The 22,049-nt window shown below is 43.0% G+C and overlaps 1 protein-coding gene across 2 annotated transcripts in view; it reads right to left on the bottom strand.

The window, feature by feature from the left end:
- Positions 1-19,781, bottom strand: part of LOC311130477 (ribosome-binding protein 1-like) — a 48,099-nt gene extending 28,318 nt beyond the window's left edge. For both annotated transcript variants that reach the window (XM_084163214.1, XM_084163215.1), the window contains exons 1-7: positions 19,699-19,781; positions 14,489-15,181; positions 11,544-11,695; positions 9,038-9,160; positions 8,319-8,471; positions 7,893-8,011; positions 7,129-7,282 (exon numbers count right to left, since the gene is read on the bottom strand). In XM_084163214.1, coding sequence (XP_084019340.1) covers positions 7,129-7,282; positions 7,893-8,011; positions 8,319-8,471; positions 9,038-9,160; positions 11,544-11,695; positions 14,489-15,149 — 1,362 coding nt within the window. In that variant the 5' untranslated portion in view covers positions 15,150-15,181; positions 19,699-19,781. The remainder of the gene's footprint in view (positions 1-7,128; positions 7,283-7,892; positions 8,012-8,318; positions 8,472-9,037; positions 9,161-11,543; positions 11,696-14,488; positions 15,182-19,698) is intronic.
- Between the last annotated feature and the right edge of the window lie 2,268 nt (positions 19,782-22,049).

Genomic DNA, 22,049 nt, shown 5'->3' with positions numbered 1-22,049 from the left:
TGAGTCGCTTGTGGTGGTCGTAGAACAAAACAGAGAACACCATCATGTTTGTCTTATTTTTTCATAATAGTTTGTAGACCAAACTGTTTGGACGCTATAGACGATTTAGTGAGAAGACCGATTTTTGGGATGTCTCATGGTCTGACAAACACCGCTCTAGCTCTGCCACCTTTCACAACAGATGCGGAAGTGCGAAAAAAATATATTTGGTAACACTTTATTTGACACTCAGCGTCATAACACGGTCATAACCATTTTATAATAAAGTGATAATGCCCGAGAAGCCGGTGTTTGGAGGATGTATATGGCACAGTGTTGTTCGTCGAGGGCCGACAAACCATGCCAATATATCCTCCAAACTCCCAGCTTCGAAGGCATTATTCCCTTTTATACAACGGGTTACCAACATATTCAAATAATGGATTTACAAATAAAACTTTATTTTGATGAATTTATTGATACCATTCCATCCTTCCACAAGATAGTCCCAACATAAACCTAGAGTCGCTACCCACGCCGGCCGGTCGTTCGTTCTATCGGTTCGGTTGCCAGAGACGCGACCCAGTCGTTAAGTATTTATATTCTGTATCTATGTTGTTCGTTCTAAATGTTCTATTGCCATACTGGCTGGCAACGTTCTTATCCCTGCTTGCTAGCTAGACAACTACGGCTAACTTACAGTCACGTCAAACAGTGCAGCCAGAATAACAACAGAATAAGCTGTTTTCTAATGACATTTATTTGGATACATCCATAACAAATGAGCTAAGGATGTGCGATTTCATGATTTCGACTGGCTGAGAAAAGCTGCCTACCGGTCTCATCCTGACTCCCGACACGTTCATTACTATGCAACAGCTGGAGATAGAATTTGAATATTGAAACAATGTTGCAGATGTCGGAGAGACAGACAGCAAGGTTTATTCAAATCTCTGCTGTTGAAAACTAAATGTTAGTCTAAAAGAATTGTGAGATAATATCTAGATGCTTTTTATAGTGGAGATCAAGTTTATAAATTGCCTGGCTGGGCTGATGAGACAGTGGATTGCACAGTCAGATGGAACAGAGTAAATAGACATTTTAACGTCATAGATTTAGCCGGTGGTAACTTGTGGAATAGACACCGGCTAGAATGCGGTTTTAAACAATCAGCATTCAGGATTAGACTTACCCGTTGTATAATATGTCATAACAGCTGATATAACCTGTTATAATATGGTCATAACACTGGCATGACACATATTTAGACCTGTTGTGAAATACAGTATATAGTGTTCTTTTATGGCTGGTTATGATACCTACATAAGAGTGTCACAACCCACAAAACCTACCACACAAGGCAAAACATTCCATTACCCACTCTAAATTCCAAGCATCTGCCTCTAACCCTAGGAAGCTCTTTGCCACCTTCTCATCCCTGCTGAATCCTCCTCCCACTCCCCCCCCCCCCCCCCCCTCCTCCCTCTCTGTGTGGATGACTTCGTCAAACATTTTGAAAAGAAGGTTGACGACATCCGATCCTCGTTTGTTAAGTCAAATGACACTGCTGGTCCTGCTCACACTGCCCTACCCTATGCTTTGACTTCTTTCTCCCCTCTCTCTCCAGATAAAATCTTGCGACTTGTGACGGCCGGCCGCCCAACAACCTGCCCGCTTGACCCTATCCCCCCCTCTCTTCTCCAGACCATCTCCGGTGACCTTCTCCCTTACCTCACCTCGCTGATCAACTCCTCCTTGACCGCTGGCTATGTCCCTTCCGTCTTCAAGAGAGCGAGAGTTGCACCCCTTCTCAAAAAACCAACACTCGATCCCTCTGATGTCAACAACTACAGACCAGTATCCCTTCTTTCTTTTCTCTCCAAAACTCGAGCGTGCCGTCTTTAGCCAACTCTCTTGCTATCTCTCTCAGAATGACCTTCTTGATCCAAACCAGTCAGGTTTCAAGACTGGTCATTCAACGGAGACTGCTCTTCTCTGTGTCACGGAGGCTCTCTGCACTGCTAAAGCTAACTCTCTCTCCTCTGCTCTTGTCCTTCTAGACCTGTCTGCTGCCTTTGATACTGTGAACCATCAGATCCTCCTCTCCACCCTCTCCGAGCTGGGCATCTCCGGCGCGGCTCACTCTTGGATTGCGTCCTACCTGACCGGTCGCTCCTACCAAGTGGCGTGGCGAGAAGCTGTCTCCGCACCACGTGCTCTCACCACTGGTGTCCCCCAGGGCTCAGTTCTAGGCCCTCTCCTATTCTCGCTATACACCAAGTCACTTGGCTCTGTTATATCCTCACATGGCCTCTCCTATCATTGCTACGCAGACGACACACAACTAATCTTCTCCTTTCCCCCTTCTGATAACCAGGTGGCGAATCGCATCTCTGCATGTCTGGCAGACATATCAGTATGGATGACGGATCACCACCTCAAGCTGAACATTGGCAAGACGGAGCTGCTCTTCCTCCCGGGGAAGGACTGCCCGTTCCATGATCTCGCCATCACGGTTGACAACTCAGTTGTGTCCTCCTCCCAGAGTGCGAAGAGCCTTGGCGTGACCCTGGACAACACCCTGTCGTTCTCCACTAACATCAAGGCGGTGACCCGATCCTGTAGGTTCATGCTCTACAACATTCGGAGAGTACGACCCTGCCTTACACAGGAAGCGGCACAGGTCCTAATCCAGGCACTTGTCATCTCCCGTCTGGATTACTGCAACTCGCTGTTGGCTGGGCTCCCTGCCTGTGCCATTAAACCCCTACAACTCATCCAGAATGCCGCAGCCCGTCTGGTGTTCAACCTTCCCAAGTTCTCTCACGTCACCACGCTCCTCCGCACACTCTACTGGCTTCCAGTTGAAGCTCGCATCTGCTACAAGACCATGGTGCTTGCCTACGGAGCTGTGAGGGGAACGGCACCTCCGTACCTTCAGGCTCTGATCAGTCCCTACACCCAAACGAGGGCATTGCGTTCATCCACCTCTGGCCTGCTGGCTCCCCTACCTCTGCGGAAGCACAGTTCCCGCTCAGCCCAGTCAAAACTGTTCGCTGCTCTGGCACCCCAATGGTGGAACAAGCTCCCTCACGACACCAGGACAGCGGAGTCACTCACCACCTTCCGGAGACATTTGAAACCCCACCTCTTTAAGGAATACCTGGGATAGGATAAAGTAATCCTTCTACCCCCCCCCCTTACCCACCCCCCAAATGCACCAATTTGTAAGTCGCTCTGGATAAGAGTGTCTGCTAAATGACGTAAATGTAAATGTCAACAGTATGTTTATGTTATATATAAAAATAAATACATAAAATTATCATTGTAATTGGGCACACATTGATGTCAGACATGCACCTACCCCAATGCTCTGTTGCTGATGACTGGGATGAATGCAGGAGTAGATTTCAGGAGTAGTACAAGACACCCTCTTTTTGACTGATGACTGATATAAGGGCATGTACGTGATATATAAGCCAGATAGGCCTATATGAGTATGATGGTCATAATATTTTATGACAGTGTCATAGCGTATTTTCTACAAGTTATTTAAAATATGATGAAAAAAACTAAAGCATTCATTACAACTACAAAGTATTTAACAAACTTTCAAATGAAAGGAAACTTCTTGGCAGAAACTTAGAGACTTAATTAGGTGTCATAACCAGCCCTAAAATAACGCAATATATGTCACAACAGGTGTAAATATATGGGTCATGAGTGTTATGACATATGACATCTGGTAGACAGGCAAAGCGCTAGTATGCTCAACCTAAATGATAGTTTGTTTACAGTATCCTAAAATGAACTAATAGTATGTAGTATATACTCATTAAGTATGTAGTATACAGTATGTTAGTATGGGTATTCGAACACAGCTCTGGACTTCCTGACGGGCCACCCCTAGGTGGTAAGGGTAGGCAACAACACATCTGCCACGCTGATCCTCAACACTGGGGCCCTTCAGGGGTGCGTGCTTAGTCCCCTCCTGTACTCGCTGTTCACCCACGACTGCGTGGCCAAACACGACTCCAACACTATCATTACGTTTTCTGACGACACAACAGTGGTAGGCCTGATCACCGACAAAGATGAGACAGCCTATAGGGAGGAGGTCAGAGACCTGGCAGTGTGGTGCCAGGACAACAACCTCTCCCTCTATGTGAGCAAGACAAAGGAGCTGATCATGGATTACAGGAAAAGGCGGGCCGATCAGACCCCCATTAACATCGACAGGGCTGTAGTGGAGCGGGTCGAGAGATTCAAGTTCCTTGTGTCCACATCACCAACAAACTATCATGGTCAAAACACACCAAGACAGTCGTGAAGAGGGCACGACAACACCTTTTCCCCCTCAGGAGACTGAAAAGATTTGGCATGGGTCCCCAGATCCTCAAAATGTTATACAGCTGCACCATCGAGAGCATCCTTACCAGTTGCATCACCGCCTGGTATGGCAACTGCTCAACATCTGACCATAACGCGCTACAGAGTGTGGTGTGTACGGCCCAGTACATCACTGGGGCCAAGCTTCCTGCCATCCAGGACCTGTATACCCCGCTGCTACCCGCTGTCAATTATCTATGTAGTCACTTTACCCCTACCTACATGTACAAATTACCTCGACTAACCTGTACCCCCGCACATTGACTCGGTACCGGTAACCCCTGTATATACAGTTGAAGTCGGAAGTTTACATACACTTAGGTTGGAGTCATTCAAACTCGTTTTTCAACCACTCCACAAATTCCTTGTTAACAAACTATAGTTTTGGCAAGTCGGTTAGGACATCTACTTTGTGCATGACAAGTAATTTTTCCAACAATTGTTTACAGACAGATTATTTCACTTATAATTCACTATATCACAATTCCAGTGGGTCAGAAATTTACAAATACTTCTGATAGGCTAATTGACATCATTTTAGTTAATTGGAGGTGTACCTGTGGATGTATTTCAAGGCCTACCTTCAAACTCTGTGCCTCGTTGCTTGACATCATGGGAAAATCAAAAGAAACCAGCCAAGACCTCAGACAAAAAATTGTAGACCTCCACAAGTCTGGTTCATCCTTGGGAGCAATTTCCAGAACGCGTCTCCTTGCTGAGCGGTATGACTGCTGCATGGTCCCATGGTGTTTATACTTGCGTACTATTGTTCATCTGTACAAACAATAGTACGCAAGTATAAACACCATGGGACCATGCAGCAGTCATACCGCTCAGCAAGGAGACGCGTTCTGTCTCCTAGAGATGAACGTACTTTGGTGCGAAAAATGCAAATCAATCCCAGAACAACAGCAAAGGACCTTGTGAAGATGCTGGAGGAAACAGGTACAAAAGTATCTATATCCACAGTAAAACGAGTCCTATATCGACATATCCTGAAAGGCCGCTCAGCAAGGAAGAAGCCACTACTCCAAAACCGCCATAAAAAAGCCAGACTACGGTTTGCAACTGCACATGGGGACAAAGATCGTCCTCTGGTCTGATGAAACAAAAATAGAACTGTTTGGCCATAATGACCATCGTTATGTTTGGAGGAAAAAGGGGGTTGCTTGCAAGCCGAAGAACACTATCCCAACCGTGAAGCACGGGGGTGGCAGCATCATGCTGTGGGGGTGCTTTGCTGCAGGAGGGACTGGTGCACTTCACAAAATAGATGGCATCATGAGGAAGGAAAATTATGTGGATATATTGAAGCAACATCTCAAGACATCAGTCAGGAAGTTAAAGCTTGGTCGCAAATGGGTCTTCCAAATGGACAATGACCCCAAGCATACTTCCAAAGTTGTGTCAAAATGGCTTAAGGACAACAAAGGCAAGGTATTGGAGTGGCCCTGACCTCAATCCTATAGAACATTTGTGGGCAGAACTGAAAAAGCGTGTGCAAGCAAGGAGACCTACAAACCTGACTCAGTTACACCAGCTCTGTCAGGAGGAATGGGCCAAAATTCACCCAACTTATTGTGGGAAGCTTGTGGAAGGCTACCCGAAATGTTTGACCAAAGTTAAACAATTTAAAGACAATGCTACCAAATACTAATTGGGTGTATGTAAACTTCTGACCCACTGGGAATGTGATGAAATAAATAAAAAGCTGAAAATCATTCTCTCTACTATTATTCTGACATTTCATATTCTTAAAATAAAGTGGTGATCCTAACTGACCTAAAACAAGGAATTTTTACTAGGATTAAATGTCAGGAATTGTGAAAACCCGAGTTGAAATGTATTTGGCTAAGGTGTATGTAAACTTCCAACTTCAACTGTAGCCTCGTTAGTGTTCTTTTATTGTGTAATTTTATTTTTTACTTGAGTTTATTTAGTAAATATTTTCTTAACTATTAATTGAACTGCATTGTTGGTTAAGGGCTTGTAAGTAAGCATTTCACGGTAAAGTCTACACCTGTTGTATTTGGCGCATGTGACAAATAAAATTTGATTTGATTTGAAAATATATGAATAAAGTTAGTAAGGCACACTGTAGCAAAACTCAACAGAGAATGGAAAACAAAAATATCTGTTCTTATGCAACACATTTAGGTATTACCTCCATATTTCACTCAATTTACTCCCTACTGAACACGCCTCAGTTGTCCACATCTGTTCTAGATTAAAAACTGACTGACCTTAGTCCCAAATGAATTGACAGCCATGTTCTCATGTAGTGCACTATTGGACTAGCAGTGCACTGGTGCAGTAGAACTGAATTGACTAAAGCCAAGGTTTTAATTTTGGGCCCCAAATCATGATGCCGAATTGTGACATTCTCAACTTGTTTTGCACTCTACAACGCATACATTTACATTTACATTTTAGTCATTTAGCAGACGCTCTTATCCAGAGCGACTTACAGGAGCAATTAGGGTTAAGTGCCTTGCTTAAGGGCACAGCGACAGATTTTTCACCTAGTCGGCTCGGGGATTAGAACCAGCGACCTTTCGGTTACTGGCACAACGCTCTTACCCACTAAGCTACCATACTTCCCCACCCCCCTTCCAACTAAATAAGATAAAACAGGAGGAATGCAAGGCCACACCTCTTGCTCCATTGTTGTCCTCCATTGTGGTTGGATCAAATGAAAGGTTAGAGGTCACTTGGATGCCGTGGAGATTGGGGGGGGCAACTTCACCCTACTCCGCTCACCTGGAACTGGGCAAGTTGCTCCTCTGCAGCTGCCACTTTGGCCTCCAGGACCTTCCTGTGCTCATTGTCAGCCTGCAGGGCTTCCGTCCTCTCGCCCAGGTCCCGGTTCAGACGAACACAGTCCTGCCTCAGCTTGGCCAGCTCCGCGTTCTGCCTGGAGGGGGAAAGAGATCGGAGAGGGACTTGTCAGAAAGATTGTTTGACTTGATGAATTTGAGTAGAGTGTGGCTAGGACAGTTTTGGATATGGAGTAGCTGTATAACTCAGTTGCTGGTGTCCAAGAATGGACATAATTCAGGCTCTTTAGGCATGTGTTATTTTTGCATTATGTTAATACTTAGTGATAATTGACAATAAAATGAAATGGCATGATAAGCAAATAGTGATACATATTCAAAATGCTACATAAATCATGGTCATTTTTGGAGTCACTTGACCATGTCTGTACAAGCTAGAATTAATTATGTATCCATCCAGCCAGCCAATACACCCACTTGTACCTCATTACATTACATTGTAAAACTAAAACTACCCCCCCCCCCCAAGTAAAGTCGAATTGAGAAAAGGGCATTTTAAGAGTAGACCACACCTGGGCTGTGTTCATTAGGGCACACCATAGCAGAACGTTTCAACAAAAGAAAATGAATATTTCTTATTGGGAAAAGTCTAGGTAGTTCCACCCCATTTTACTCAATTTTTTCCCACTGAACAAGACTCAGATTTCTCCATAGAATAGGAGTTGTATTGTTTATTTCCCCATCTACCTGCTCTCGGCCTGGCTGGTGGCCTGGTTGAGGGCGTCTCTCAGGATGGAGTTCTCCTGCTGCAAGCGGGCCAGCTGAGCAACTGGGCCATTGTCCAGCTGCTCCTGCAGGCTCGCTATCTGTATGGGGGTGTTAGCAAAAACAAATATTTCCATAAATGTTTGTGCAGACAGTTAACAGCTGATTTTTCTCATCTTGTCTGTCTTGTACTTTTACAAACAAGTCCAACACATTGTTACCTTGGGGCCACAATATGTTATTACTGTCAAATTCAGAGGCTGCTGTCAAAGTGGTGGAAGCAGCAGCTCCACATTCAGTCAGGACTCAAGTCAGCTCTATTCATGGCATTTCTGTCTGGACTGTTCAGTACGTTAAATCACCCCTCCTGAAAATGACCCTGACGTTTATGGGGTCGTGAACTCTGACCTTGAGGTTGAGCTGCTGGGTCTTAGCCACGTGGTCCTGGTAGGAGGCCTGCATGCGAGCCTGGAGGGCAGTTATCTCCTGAGTGTGAGCACTCAGCTCTGAGCGCAGACGGGTCTCGACCGTCGCCATCTTGGATTTCTCTGTGCTCAGCTCCTGTGTGGGCATCGGGGATCGTTAGTGACATCAGCGAAAAACACTTGGTTAAAGTCAGTGTTCCCCCAATCCTGGTCCTTGGGTGCACATTTTTGTTCTACCCCTTTTTTTGGTTTGTTAATCTGTTTCTCTTCCTGAGTGTTCCAACAGGCACAGTGTGAGCCAGTGGCAAATATACCGCAGGGAGATATTTACAGTAAGCACCAGCTACCAAATCCTGGCCTACTGCACTGAGGCCAAGACCTGTTTAAGATGCTACCTAGCCCAGCACTAACACAATTAATTCAATTCATCAACTTATCATCATGCGTTTCATTAGTCGAATAAGGTGTATTATGGCATTGTTTCTACCCTGTGCCTGGAAGTCAGTAGGATGTCAGTTTACCCAATTATCTCTCCTTCCTCTCAAAGTGTGCACTAGTTCACTGATTTTAAAGGACATTACTGGTATAAGAAATAAGGTGGAAATACCCACTAGCCCATCCCTCCACCAATCCAATGCTTTTAGATGTGTGTACACTTAAGGAAAAATAAGATACTATTGGGATGGACCCATGGTCTTTTACCTTGGTGAGCTCCCTCAGTCGATTCTTGGCAGCAGTGGCATCCTCCTGCTCGGTAGACAGCTGCTTCTCCTTCTCCTCTAGCTGTTTCTTCAGGGCAGCCATGGGATCCCCCTTCTGAGAGGCCTAACCATCAGATATGACACAAGTTGACCACCACTGAACGGCTACAGTTGATGTTAAATGAAATGTTGGGAAAAAAGGCAACCTCAGCTCCATCATTCATTGAATCAGATGGCTCATTCATCACAAAACCGACTGATATTGCCAACTACATTAATGAACCAGGATCTCTAGTGGCACAGTTAGCACTGCGATGCAGTGCCTTAGACCACTGCGCCACTCAGGAGTAATCAGCCTGTTACCAACCCTTAGTAAACTTTTGGAAAAAATAGTGTTAGACAAGATGCAATGCTATTTTACAGTAAACAAATTGACAACAGACTTTCAGCACACTTATAGGGAAGGACATTCAACAAGCACAGCATTTAAATTTCTCTCAGCCAATCATCAGTCATTTGTGTATGATAAAAATATCGTGGGGGCTGTTCTGTTAGACTTCAGTGCGGCTTTTGACATTATCGATCATAGTCTGCTGCTGGAAAACGTATGTGTTATGGCTTTACACCCCCTGCTATATTGTAGATAAAGAGTTAACTGTCAAACAGAACATAGGGGGTGTTCTTTAAATGGAAGCCTCTCCAACAATCCAGGTAGAATCAGGAATTCCCCAGGACAGCTGTCTAGGCCCCTTACTTTTTTTTCTATCTTTACTAACGACATGCCACTGGCTTTAAAGTGAATGTGTCTATGTATGTGGATGACTCAACAATATACACGTCAGCTACTACAGCGACTAAATTGACTGCAACACTTAAAGAGCTGCAGTTAGTTTCAGAGTGGGTGGAAAGGAATAAGTTAGTTCTAAATATTTATAAAACTAAAAGCATTGTATTTGGGACAAATCATTCACTAAACCTCAACTAAATCTTGTAATAAATAATGTGGAAATTGAGCAAGTTGAGGTGACTAAACTGCTTGGAGTAACCCTGGATTGTAAACTGTCATGGTCAAAACATATTGATACAACAGTAGCTAAGACGGGGAGAAGTCTGTCCATAATAAAGCGCTGCTCTACCTTCTTAACAACATTATCAACAAGGCAGGTCCTACAGGCCCTAGTTTTGTCGCACCTGGACTACTGTTCAGTCGTGTGGTCAGGTGCCACAAAAAGGGACTTTGGAAAATTGCAATTGGCGCAGAACAGGGCAGCACGGCTGGCCCTTGGATCTACACAGAGAGCTAACATTAATAATATGCATGTCAATCTCTCCTGGCTTAAAGTGGAGGAGAGATTGACTTCATCACTACTTGTATTTATGAGAAGTATTGACATGTTGAATGAACCGAGCTGTCTGAACTACTGGCGCACAGCTCGGACACCCATGCATACCCCACAAGACATGCCACCAGAGGTCTCTTCACAGTCCCCAAGTCCAGAAAAGACTATGGGAGGTGCACAGTACTACATAGAGCCATGACTACATGTAACTCTATTCCACATCAAATAACTGATGCAAGCAGTAAAATTAGATTTAAAAAAACAGATAAAAATACACGTTATTGAACAGCGGGGACTGTGAAGCAACACACACATAGGCACAGACACATGCATACACACACGATAACATACGCACTATACACACACACACGTACACATGGATTTTGTATTGTAGATATGTGGTAGTGGTGGAGTAGGGGCCTGAGGGCACATAGTGTGTTGTGAAACCTGTGACTGTATTGTAATGTTTTAAAAATGGTATAACTGCCTTAATTTTGCCTTGGCAGCAGCTAATGGTGATCCATAATAAATACAAATGTTAAGATAAGCCAGAGAATGACTGCATCCCAAATGGCACCCTATTTCCTATAGAGTGCACTACTTTTGACCAGGGTCAATAGGGCTCTGGTCAAAAGTAGTGCACTATATAGGGAATAGGGTGCCATTTGGGATACAATCAATATAACCTCTCAGTTGGGAAATATCGGAACAAAGGGGCTTCCAAAACTACTAGGATGATACATATTTAGGGGTGTAAAAATTACAATATTAAAATAAGTGTGAAAGGGAAAAAAAGCTACAGTATTGTTTATTACTTGAAATGTTGCTATGCTTAATTCATTCAAAGGCTTCTGCAATTTAGAAGTATGTGTATGTACGTTATGACTACACATAATGACTGTTTGACTCAGACAAAAGATATTCCATCATGCACAATCATGTCTGGTACATTTTAACCGTAACCAAGGTTTCTCAATCTTGTCTCAGAAAACGCCTCCTTTCTATGTATGTATGTATGTATGTATGTATGTATGTATGTATGTATGTATGTATGTATGTATGTATGTATGTGCCTGCATTTCTACTAAAGGGAATGCGGAGGTGGCTCGGCCACAAGCCACTGTCTGTAATGCTTGCAGTCAGCCAGTCTGGAGGGTAATACTGTACCAGTTGCCAGGAGTCGAGGCCAGCCTTGTCACTGAGCACTTCGATGAGCCTCTGGGTCTCTCCCTCGCTGAACGTCATGCTGCTCACGGTGGACAGGAGAGTCTTGTATGGCAGGAGGAGGGGAGCATCCGCAGAGTCAACGGCAGCAACCACTATAAGCAGAGAGTGTGAGTGAGGATGATAAGTGTGCCAGGGAGTTACCTATGTCAGGGGTTACAGGATGGATGACTCATTTATATTTTTTATGATGTACTACTTGTCTATCATTTGGATTACTTACTAAACTCAGCAAAAAAGGAAACGTCCCTTTTTCAGGACCCTGTCTTTCAAAGATAATTCGTAAAAATCCAAATAACTTCACAGATCTTCATTGTAAAGGGTTTAAACACTGTTTCCCATGCTTCTTCAATGAACCATAAACAATTAATGAACATGCACCTGTGGAATGGTCGTTAAGACACTAACAGCTTACAGACGGTAGGCAATTAAGGTCACAGTTATGAAAACTTAGGACACTAAAAAGAGGCCTTTCTACTGACTCTGAAAAACACCAAAAGAAAGATGCCCTGCTCATCTGCGTGAACGTGCCTTAGGCATGCTGCAAGGAGGCATGAGGACTGCAGATGTGGCCAGGGCAATAAATTGCAATGTCCGTACTGTGAGACACCTAAGACAGCGCTACAGGGAGACAGGACGGACAGCTGATCGTCCTCACAGTGGCAGAACATGTGTAACAACACCTGTACAGGATCGGTACATCTGAATTTCACACCTGCGAGACAGGTACAGGATGGCAACAACAACTGCCCGCAATAGGCTGAAAGAGGCTGGACTGAGGGCTTGTAGGCCTGTTGTACGGCAGGTCCTCACCAAACATCACCGGCAACAACGTTGCCTATGGGCACAAACCCACCGTCGCTAGACCAGACAGGACTGGCAAAAAGTGCTCTTCACTGACGAGTCGCGATTTTGTCTCACCAGGGGTGATGGACGGATTCCCGTTTATCGTTGAAGGAATGAGCGTTACACCGAGGCCTGTACTCTGGAGCGGGATCGATTTGGAGGTGGAGGGTCCGTCATGGTCTGGGGCGGTGTGTCACAGCATCATCGGACTGAACTTGTTGTCATTGCAGGCAATCTCAACGCTGTGCGTTACAGGGAAGACATCCTTCTCCCTCATGTGGTACCCTTCCTGCAGGCTCATCCTGACATGACCCTCCAGCATGACAATGCCACCAGCCATACTGCTCGTTCTGTGAGTGATTTCCTGGAAGACAGGAATATCAGTGTTCTGCCATGGCCAGCGAAGAGCCCGGATCTCAATCCCATTGAGCACGTCTGGGACCTGTTGGATCGGCGGGTGAAGGCTAGGGCCATTCCCCACAGAAATGTCCGGGAACTTGCAGGTGCCTTGGTGGAAGAGTGAGGTAACATCTCACAGCAAGAACTGGCAAATCTGGTGCAGTCCATGAGGAGGAGATGCACTGCTTAATACAGCTGGTGGCCACACCAGATATTGACTGTTACTTTTGATTTTGACACCCCCTTTGTTCAGTGACACATTATTCCATTTATGTTAGTCACGTCTGTGGAACTTGTTGAGTTTGTCTCAGTTGTTGAATCTTGTTATGTTCATACAAATATTTACACATGTTAAGTTTAATGAAAATAAACGCAGTTGACAGTGCGAGGACGTTTCTTTTTTTGCTAAGTTTAGTTTACAAGTTGAATAATAAACTTACTTTTCTATAACTTGGATGGTTTACTATTTCATTACTTGGATGAATGACCAGGTTATCTTAGATAAATTACTTGTATGACTTACTGTACCCTAGTAGTAAACAAAAAATAAGTTGGGGATGTTAGAAAGGGGGAAGTCTTAGGAGAATGAGGGGCCATGTGATCTTTAATTCTATACTGAACAAAAATATAAAAACGCAACGTGCAACAATTTCTACAATTTTGCTGAGTAACAGTTCATAAGGAAATCAGTCAATTGAAATAAATTCATTAGGCCCTAATCTTTGGATTTCACATGACTGGGCAGGGGCGCACTCCCTCAAAACTTGAGACATCCGTGGCATTGTGTTGTGTGACAAAACTGCACATTTTAGAGTGCCTTTTATTGTCCACAATACAAGGTGCACCTGTGTAATGATATGGCTGTTTAATCAGTTTCTTGATATGGATTATCTTGACAAAGGATAAAATGCTCACTATCAGGGATGTAAACAAATTTGTGCACAAAATTTGAAAGAAATAAGCTTTTTGTGCATTTGGAACATTTCTGGGATATTTTATTTCAGCTCATGGGACCAACACTTTACATGTTGCGTTTATATTTTTTGTTCAGCGTAGATGACGTCGGGTCTAATCCACAACCAGAACCCATTGCTTCAATTGACCTTTCATCATAATACCAATGCTTCACTAGAGAGAGACTGAGCTAACAACTTCCTATTGGAATGCAGCTGTTGATAGCAGGGTTGGGGTCAATTTCGAATAGAAATGTCTGAATTTCTAATTCAATAATTGAAAAAAGGCCATTCAATGACTTCTTGATCAACATAAAAGGAGAAACTATTTATGTTAAACGTTTTTCCATTCCTCAATTTTATATTCAATTAACTTCCTGAATTGACTTACCTGAATTCAGCAAGTAGCCTAGTGGTAAAGAGCGTTGGGCTAGTAACTGAAAGGTCGCTGGTTCAAATCAAATCCAAGCCAACTAGGTGAAAAATCTGTCGATGTGCCCTGAAGCAAGACACTTAACCCTAATGGCTCTTGTAAGTTCCTCTGGATAAGAGTGTTTGCTAAATGACTCAAATTAAAAAATTACAAATGTCATTCAAATTGACCCCAATCCTGGTTTATAGAGTACATGAATTGCAATAGTTTTACATTACGAGTTATCATATAAATAAAACAGTAACAATTTCATCAACCTGGCTCAGCCTTTGCCTTGGATTTTTTCTTCTTAGCAGGTGCTTCAGCCTTGAGCTCCTCTGCCTTGGCAACGGGTGTGGCGGGAGTGTCACTGGAAACAGGAGCGGGCGCGGCAGTCACCGGGGCAACCTCAACCGCCACAGGTGGCACGACCATGACAGGCACTTCCTTGGCGATGGTCTCCGGGACGACGGCAGGCTTGGCAGGGGCCGGCGCCACCTTGGCCACTTTCTTCTTCTTCTTCGGGGAGGGGGCGGCGGCCTCCACGGCCACTGGGGCAGGGGCAGCACAGGCGACTATGACAGGCTCCGGGGCAGCAACGATGGGCTCGGGTTCAGGCTCAGGGGCGGCGAGAGGCTCAGGTTCGGGTTCGGGCTCGCTAGTGGACTCTGCGACCGGTTCTGGGAGATTCCCGTTAGGCCGCTCTTCTTTCTTCTTGGCTTTGCTCTTATTCTCCAACGCTTTCTGCTTCTTCTTATTCTTCAGAGAGAGTTGGATCTGGGCAGACTTGCCCAGCTCGCGGCGGTGCTTGGCCAGGGCCTCCTCGTACGACGTCTCCTTCATGGAGAGTGTGGAGACCAGAGCAATGCCGATGGCGGAGATCACCATGAATACACCAAAGACCATGAAGCCGAGGGTTTGGGGGTCGTAAACGTCCATGTCTTTATTTCAATCTTGTCCCTCCGCAAAGCCTAGCACAAAAAAAGCAGAGGTCACGATTAGCTAGGTGTCAAAGGATGCGATCCATAATCATCAAAAGTCACAACATTATGTTTAGCAAATGGGTTCAATGCCGGCCACTTCACGATTTAGTTTTGTCCCCCTCTCAATATATTTATCAATCACCAGGGTGACATTTCACAAAAAAAGGATCAATGAGGTAGCCAGCTAACTTTGGTAACCACTAAAATATCATTCCTATATTTCTGGTTTATCATGAATGCTGATGTTGAATACAGAATGTTGATTTTATGCCATTAGAATTTGTCTTTGAGATTTAAATTAAGAAAACATTTCAGGTTTCAGAATATTTAGAGAAGTTACACAAGCAAAAATAAGTTGATGGAAGCAAAACTTCCAAAAATGTGTTCGGCCATGTGTAGTAATGTTTAAAAGCCTTTATTTAGAAAAAGATGTTGGCTGGCTCACTGATCTAATATATATATATATATATATATATATATATATATATATATATATATATATATATATATATATCTCTCAATGATCAGTCAAATAGGAAAAATCACAAGCAGGGGTAGAGATGCATGATTTTATAGTTTATGGCTTTCTTGCTTGTTTTAGCGGCCTTTGAGGAAAGGTGGACCAAATTCACTACATGGTAAAGGTGGAACAAATTTTGCTGGGTAAAAACAACAATCTCTCCATGGGCATACTACCAGCTCCTGAACTTCCAGTAAGGGTAAAGAAAAACAGCTTCACAGGCCGTAATTTCTCCCCTGTACAAAGAATAGCTCTTCTCACAGAGGACCGAGAGTTCAGCCTGCAACTTTCCGCTCACAAGAGAACTCATGTTACGCAACACCCTCGAGAGACACATACCCCCCCCATCCCATTTACGTTCACATACAAAAATGGCACTGTCTCCAGTTTCCAGAGGACACACCTGTACACAGTTGCACTGCACACAATGAAAATTCCCTATGAGTTACTGCGACCAGGAACCATTCTGGAGAACGACTCCTTCGAGAGTGGGCTTTCAGCTACTCATACTCCTCAGAGGCAATGCTGACTCTATACAGTAGATAAGGTCTGAGTACCAAATGGTACCATATTCCTTATGTAGTGCTCTATTATTTACCAGGGCACTCACTTCAAAAGCAGTGCACTACATAGGGAATAGGGTGCCATTTGGGACATAAACAAGGCCTCAGATGAAGAAAAAATGCTGACTCTAAAGGAGTGACAACACACCCCATTCCATGCTTTCTCCCTCTCTTCAATAGTCAAAATTAAATATTCATAATAGATCAGAAAGCAATAGTAGCAATCTTATGGAACACAAGCATTTGGGTATCCATTCTGAAACTGATACTTTGGGATAAAATGCTTTAGTGTTGGATTTAAATTACTTGACAAGGTGATTCGGAGTCATTAGATCAAACTGAAATAAACTCCTAAAGGAGCAAACTGTTGTTTTACATCCACATTAGCCTATAGATAAATAGGGTCACTGATCAATCTATCAGTTTTGCAATAGGCAACAACTATTCATTCCAATGATGCTTTAAAACAAAACAAAAATCCATGGGTATGATTATTATGTAGCCCATATTGAGATAAAATGTCAACAAATAAATGGAGTAAATAAAAGTATCCAAAGCCTTCACATCATTCTCTAGCTACAGATTGTTACACCAGATAATGCACTTTAACCAAAGATTTTTAGTATCCATTACTGGGAGTTACAGGTTAGGTACTGTTCGGTGTAGAACAATCTGTAGTTAATCACTCTAAATGTAAAAACGTCCGATGTATCAAAATACACTACCGACATTTACCCTAACTGTACACTACCGGTCAAAAGTTCTAGAACACCTACTCATTCAAGGGTTTTTCTTTCTTTTACTATTTTCTACATTGTAAGATAATAGTGAAGACATCAAAACTATGAAATAACACATATGGAATCATGTAGTCAAAAATATTTGAGATTCTTCAAACAGCCACCCTTTGCCTTGATGACAGCTTTGCCCACTCTTGGCATTCTCTCAACCAGCTTCAACTGGAATGCTTTTCCAACAGTCTTGAAGGAGTTCCCACATATGCTGAGCACTTGTTGGCTGCTTTTCCTTCACTCTGCGGTCCAACTCAACCCAAACCATCTCAATTTGTTTGAAGTCGGGGGATTGTGGAGGCCCCAGGTCATCTGATGCAGCACTCCATCACTCTCCTTCTTGGTAAAATAGCCCTTACACAGCCTGGAGGTGTGTTGGGTCATTGTCCTGTTGAAAAACAAATGATAGTCCCACTAAGCCCAGACCAGATGGGATGGCATATCGCTGCAGAATGCTGTGGTAGCCATGCTAGTTAAGTGTGCCTTGAATTCTAAATAAATCACAGACAGTGTCACCAGCAAAGCACCCCCACACCATCACACCTCCTCCTCCATGCTTTACGGTGGGAACTACACTTGCAGAGATCATCCGTTCACCCACACTGCGTCTCACAAAGACACGGTGGTTGGAACCAAAAATCTCCAATTTGGACTCCAGACCAAAGGACACATTTCCAACAGACTAATGTCCATTGCTCATGTTTCTTGGTCCAAGCAGGTCTCTTCTTATTATTGGTGTCCTTTAGTAGTGGTTTCTTTGCAGCAATTCGACCATGAAGGCCTGATTCACATAGTCTCCTCTGAACAGTTGATGTTGAGATGTGTCTGTTACTTGAACTCTGTGAATCATTTATTTGGGCTGCAATTTATGAGGCTGGTTACTCTAATGAACTTATCCTCTGCAGCAGAGGTAACTCTGGGTCTTCCATTCCTGTGGCGGTTCTCATGAGAGCCAGTTTCATCATAGCGCTTGATGGTTTTTGCGACTGTACTTGAAGAAACGTTCAAAGTTCTTGAAATGTTCCATATTGACTGACCTTCATGTCTTATAGTAATGATGGACTGTCGTTTCTCTTTGCTTATTTGAGCTGTTGTTGCCATAATATGGACTTGGTCTTTTACCAAATATATAATGTATAACCCCCTTACCTTGTCACAACACAACTGATTGTCTCAAAACGCATTAAGAAGGAAAGAAATGCCACAAATTAACTTTTAAGAAGGCACACCTGTTAATTGAAACGCATTCCAGGTGACTACCTCAAGAAGCTGGTTGAGAGAATGCCAAGTGTGTGCAAAGCTGTCATCAAGGCAATGGGTGGCTATTTGAAGAATCTCAAATATAAAATATATTTTGATTTGTTTAACACTTTTTTGGTTACTACATGATACCGTATGTGTTATTTAATAGTTTTGATGTCTTCAATATTATTCTACAATTTAGAAAATAGTAAAAATAAAGAAAAACCCTTGAATGAGTAGGTGTTCTAAAACGTTTGACTGGTAGTATAGATAATGCTGAATTCTAGAGAGTGTAGAAGGGGCTAGTGTCTTTACAAACAATTAACCCCTTGTGATGTACCCCTCTTCTTATGTAACAAGAAGAGTACAGTTGCCTTAAAGTTTCTACCTATAGCCTACATAACCACTTGCCAGTTTCACAAAGTTTATTGGCATCATACAACAACTTTACAATTTACAGTACCTCAAATACGCTACCCATTACAATTAAACAATGAAAAAGCATTGTAGAGAATATTGGGAATAGGTTGATGCGGTGTTTAACGTTTCACAACAGGCAGGCCTACAACCGCCTACTTTATATACTGGTCCTTATTCTCATTCTGTAGTGTTTTAATTTTAAAACATCTAGCGTCTCCTCCACACGAAATACATTTAACTGGGCAATTTGTTTTCGTTTCCTCTAGCTAAGAAAACTTAACTCCAGTATCCTTAGCTACGTGTCCTCCAGAGACGGCCTACAAACATCATTAGCGCCCGTTGATTGATTACTCATTCACCGCAGCATCAAGATTTGTTCGACGTTGAGCCCTTTAATTAACTCAAGAATATGAGCGAGGAGATAAGGCTATCCCGATACCATCCGTTCAGCCCACTGCCAAACTTAGGAAATTTGAAAGTCACTTGGTTTGACTATATAATATTTAAAAAATATATACATTTGTCTTTATCTACAGATGCAGTTCATTAGAATAGGGCACCAAAAGGGAATAAAAGGGAATCTTAGGCTACCCCAAACATTAATTGGTTTGCAACGCCAGCGTTGTGGGTTCGATAAAATAATGTATGCGCTAACTGTAAGTCGCTCTGGATAAGAGCGTCTGCTAAATGACTAAAATGTAAATGTAATTGATACTGTTTATTCTTTCAAACCGAAAAGATCAAGCAACATTGTATCATGAAAAGTAACGATAGTTCCGAAGTCAAAGTTTCAAGAATACATTTTTTTCTTAATCTGGAAAACAAATCTATTAATTTTCCGACTTGCATTTGTCTATTCGTACGTGGCTGAATAACAACGATACAGCTGTTCCTTACACTACGCTCAGTTAAGACCATTTCCTATTCTTTTTTTATGATTCACAAATTGTTTTATAAAGAATCTCTTACCCCAACCACCAATGTTCACTCTTTCAGAATAGCTGCTGTGTGGAGTCGTGGCACTTTCTCTGAGCTGGCAAAAAGCCATCCCGTTGCCCAAAAAACTAATTTCAAAGAGCGATTTCATTGGGTAGAGGGAGATCAGTCAAAGGCATTTAAACTAACCACGTCAGTTTTAGGGTTTCAACTAGTTACCACAGCCACAAAGTCAATATATCGTAAAAAATCACGAAAACAAAAATTTTCTTTTTGGTCTTAATTTAAGGTTAGATTGTAAGAAGATAAAATAGTAGAAAAGGCGGGGTTTATGACTTTGTGGATGGGGTAACTAGTGAAGACCACATTTTAGGCAGCAGGAGACAGAGGAGGCGTGACTGTCCCATAAAGCCCGACTATTGGGATTTGTAGTCTCAAATCTAGGTCTCCATATCTATTTCTGTTGGACTGTTCCAGCAATATCTATTATCTCTCTTGCTCTCTCCCACACACACACGCACACACACTTCACTCTGTTCCCTCCCATTTAAGTAAACATGAATTCCCAAGCAGGGGCGGTGTGTTCATTAGGGCGATATGGGCGACGCACTGCCAAACGGGAAAAGGAAGAGATTTTTTTTCTAATCAATTATATCACGGCAACAGTAGTTTTCAGTGTTCTAATCTAGACGTCTGATCTGCCACTAAATGTCCAATCAGGCTAAAGTCGTGCTTCAAATGGCCCCGCCCCTTTTGGGGCGATTTCAGTCAGGTTGAAAATCGCCCAGGAGTCTCTCATAGACTATCATGTAAAATATTATTTTTTTCAAATATCAGAGCTTTCAATACAATCTCTATGGGTTCCGGGAGGGCTTGCACTTACGCGCTTTCGTCATACGTAACATAAGTAACCATGAACATAACTAAGAAAAGAGCGGGTAGCAGCGTCAATCAATTCACGTACAACTGTCAAGATGGCTAGCTTTGCGAGGCAAAGATGAAACTGAGGGCTCCACCAACCCTGGTATTTTTCTTGGACTTGTCAACTTTGTGGCACAATTAGATGAGGTGTTTGATGACCATCTTAAAAATGCTAAAGTTTTCAAGGGCACATCAAAGACCATTCAAAACGAGCTACTGGAGTGTATGCTAGCGGTCATGAGGGAACATATTGTGGAGGAGGTGAAGTCGGCGAACTTTGTAGCTATCCAAGCTGACGAGCTGACGTTTCTACACAGACACAGCTGGTGCTTGTGCTGAGGTACATAGATAGCAACCACAAAGTGCATGAGCGCTTTTTTGAGTTCCTTCCCATCTCGGAATCAACCTCAGTCTCAATCGCCAGTGTGCTTTTGGAGAGACTGAACGGTCTTTTTGCCGACGACGAGAAAGTCAAACTCATTGCGCAAGCTTACGATGGAGCCAGTGTGAGGGGAGAGAAGGCTGGTGTGCAGCAAAAGGTGCGTAAGCATTTCAAGAATGCCCATTACGTGCATTGCTATGCGCATCAGCTGAATTTGATCATGCAGCAAGCTAGAACAGTTTCAGTACAAGTAATGTAGCCTCTCTCTCTCTTTGTCCCTCCCTGTCTGTCTCTTTAACACACACACGCCCAAATCAGTTCACAGTTGATGTTGTTTAAAATAGTTATTTTTCATTTTTTTTTAAGTAAAAAAAATAAAAATATCTGTTCATGTTCATTTTTACAAATCTATACAATTGGCCAGAATATGGTTGTTCATTTTTACAAAGCCATACAGATAGCTGTGTTTACCTTTTCTAGAAATTATTTTCAAATTCTGTTTTCAGGCAAAATGTCTATCACTGTTCATTTTCACAAATCTATACAAGAGGGCAGAATATGGAAGTCTATAAAAATTTCTTATTACCAATAACTTGCATCAATATTTTCAGTAACCTCTATCAAAAGCTCCTGCTTGCTTGTTGTGAATTATGCTCAGGTGCACATATTTCCAATTCAACCATGAGGCCTTTTTGAAGCAAGTAATGTGTATATCAGTATTGACTTATATGCTGCCCCTGTCTTCATGTTGTTACATTTACATTTACGTCATTTAGCAGACGCTCTTATCCAGAGCGACTTACAGTTAGCGCATACATTATTTTATCGAACCCACAACCCTGGCGTTGCAAACGCCATGCTCTACCAACTGAGCTACATCCCCTGCCGGCCATTCCCTCCCCTACCCTGGACGACGCTGGGCCAATTGTGCGCCGCCCCATGGGTCTCTTTTGCTGGACATATCTTTTTTAAAATGTGTGTAGGTCACCTAAATCATCAGAAAAATTGCCCCCCATGAGAATTTTTTCAGGAGCCGCCACTGTTCCCAAGTACTATCCATATCCACATAGCACACATAAAA

This window comes from Coregonus lavaretus, assembly GCF_964263955.1.
Source record: "Coregonus lavaretus genome assembly, chromosome: 6".
NCBI lineage: Eukaryota > Metazoa > Chordata > Actinopteri > Salmoniformes > Salmonidae > Coregonus > Coregonus lavaretus.
The sequence above is the reverse complement of the archived record's forward strand: the minus strand, read 5'-3'. Positions and strand labels throughout refer to the sequence as shown.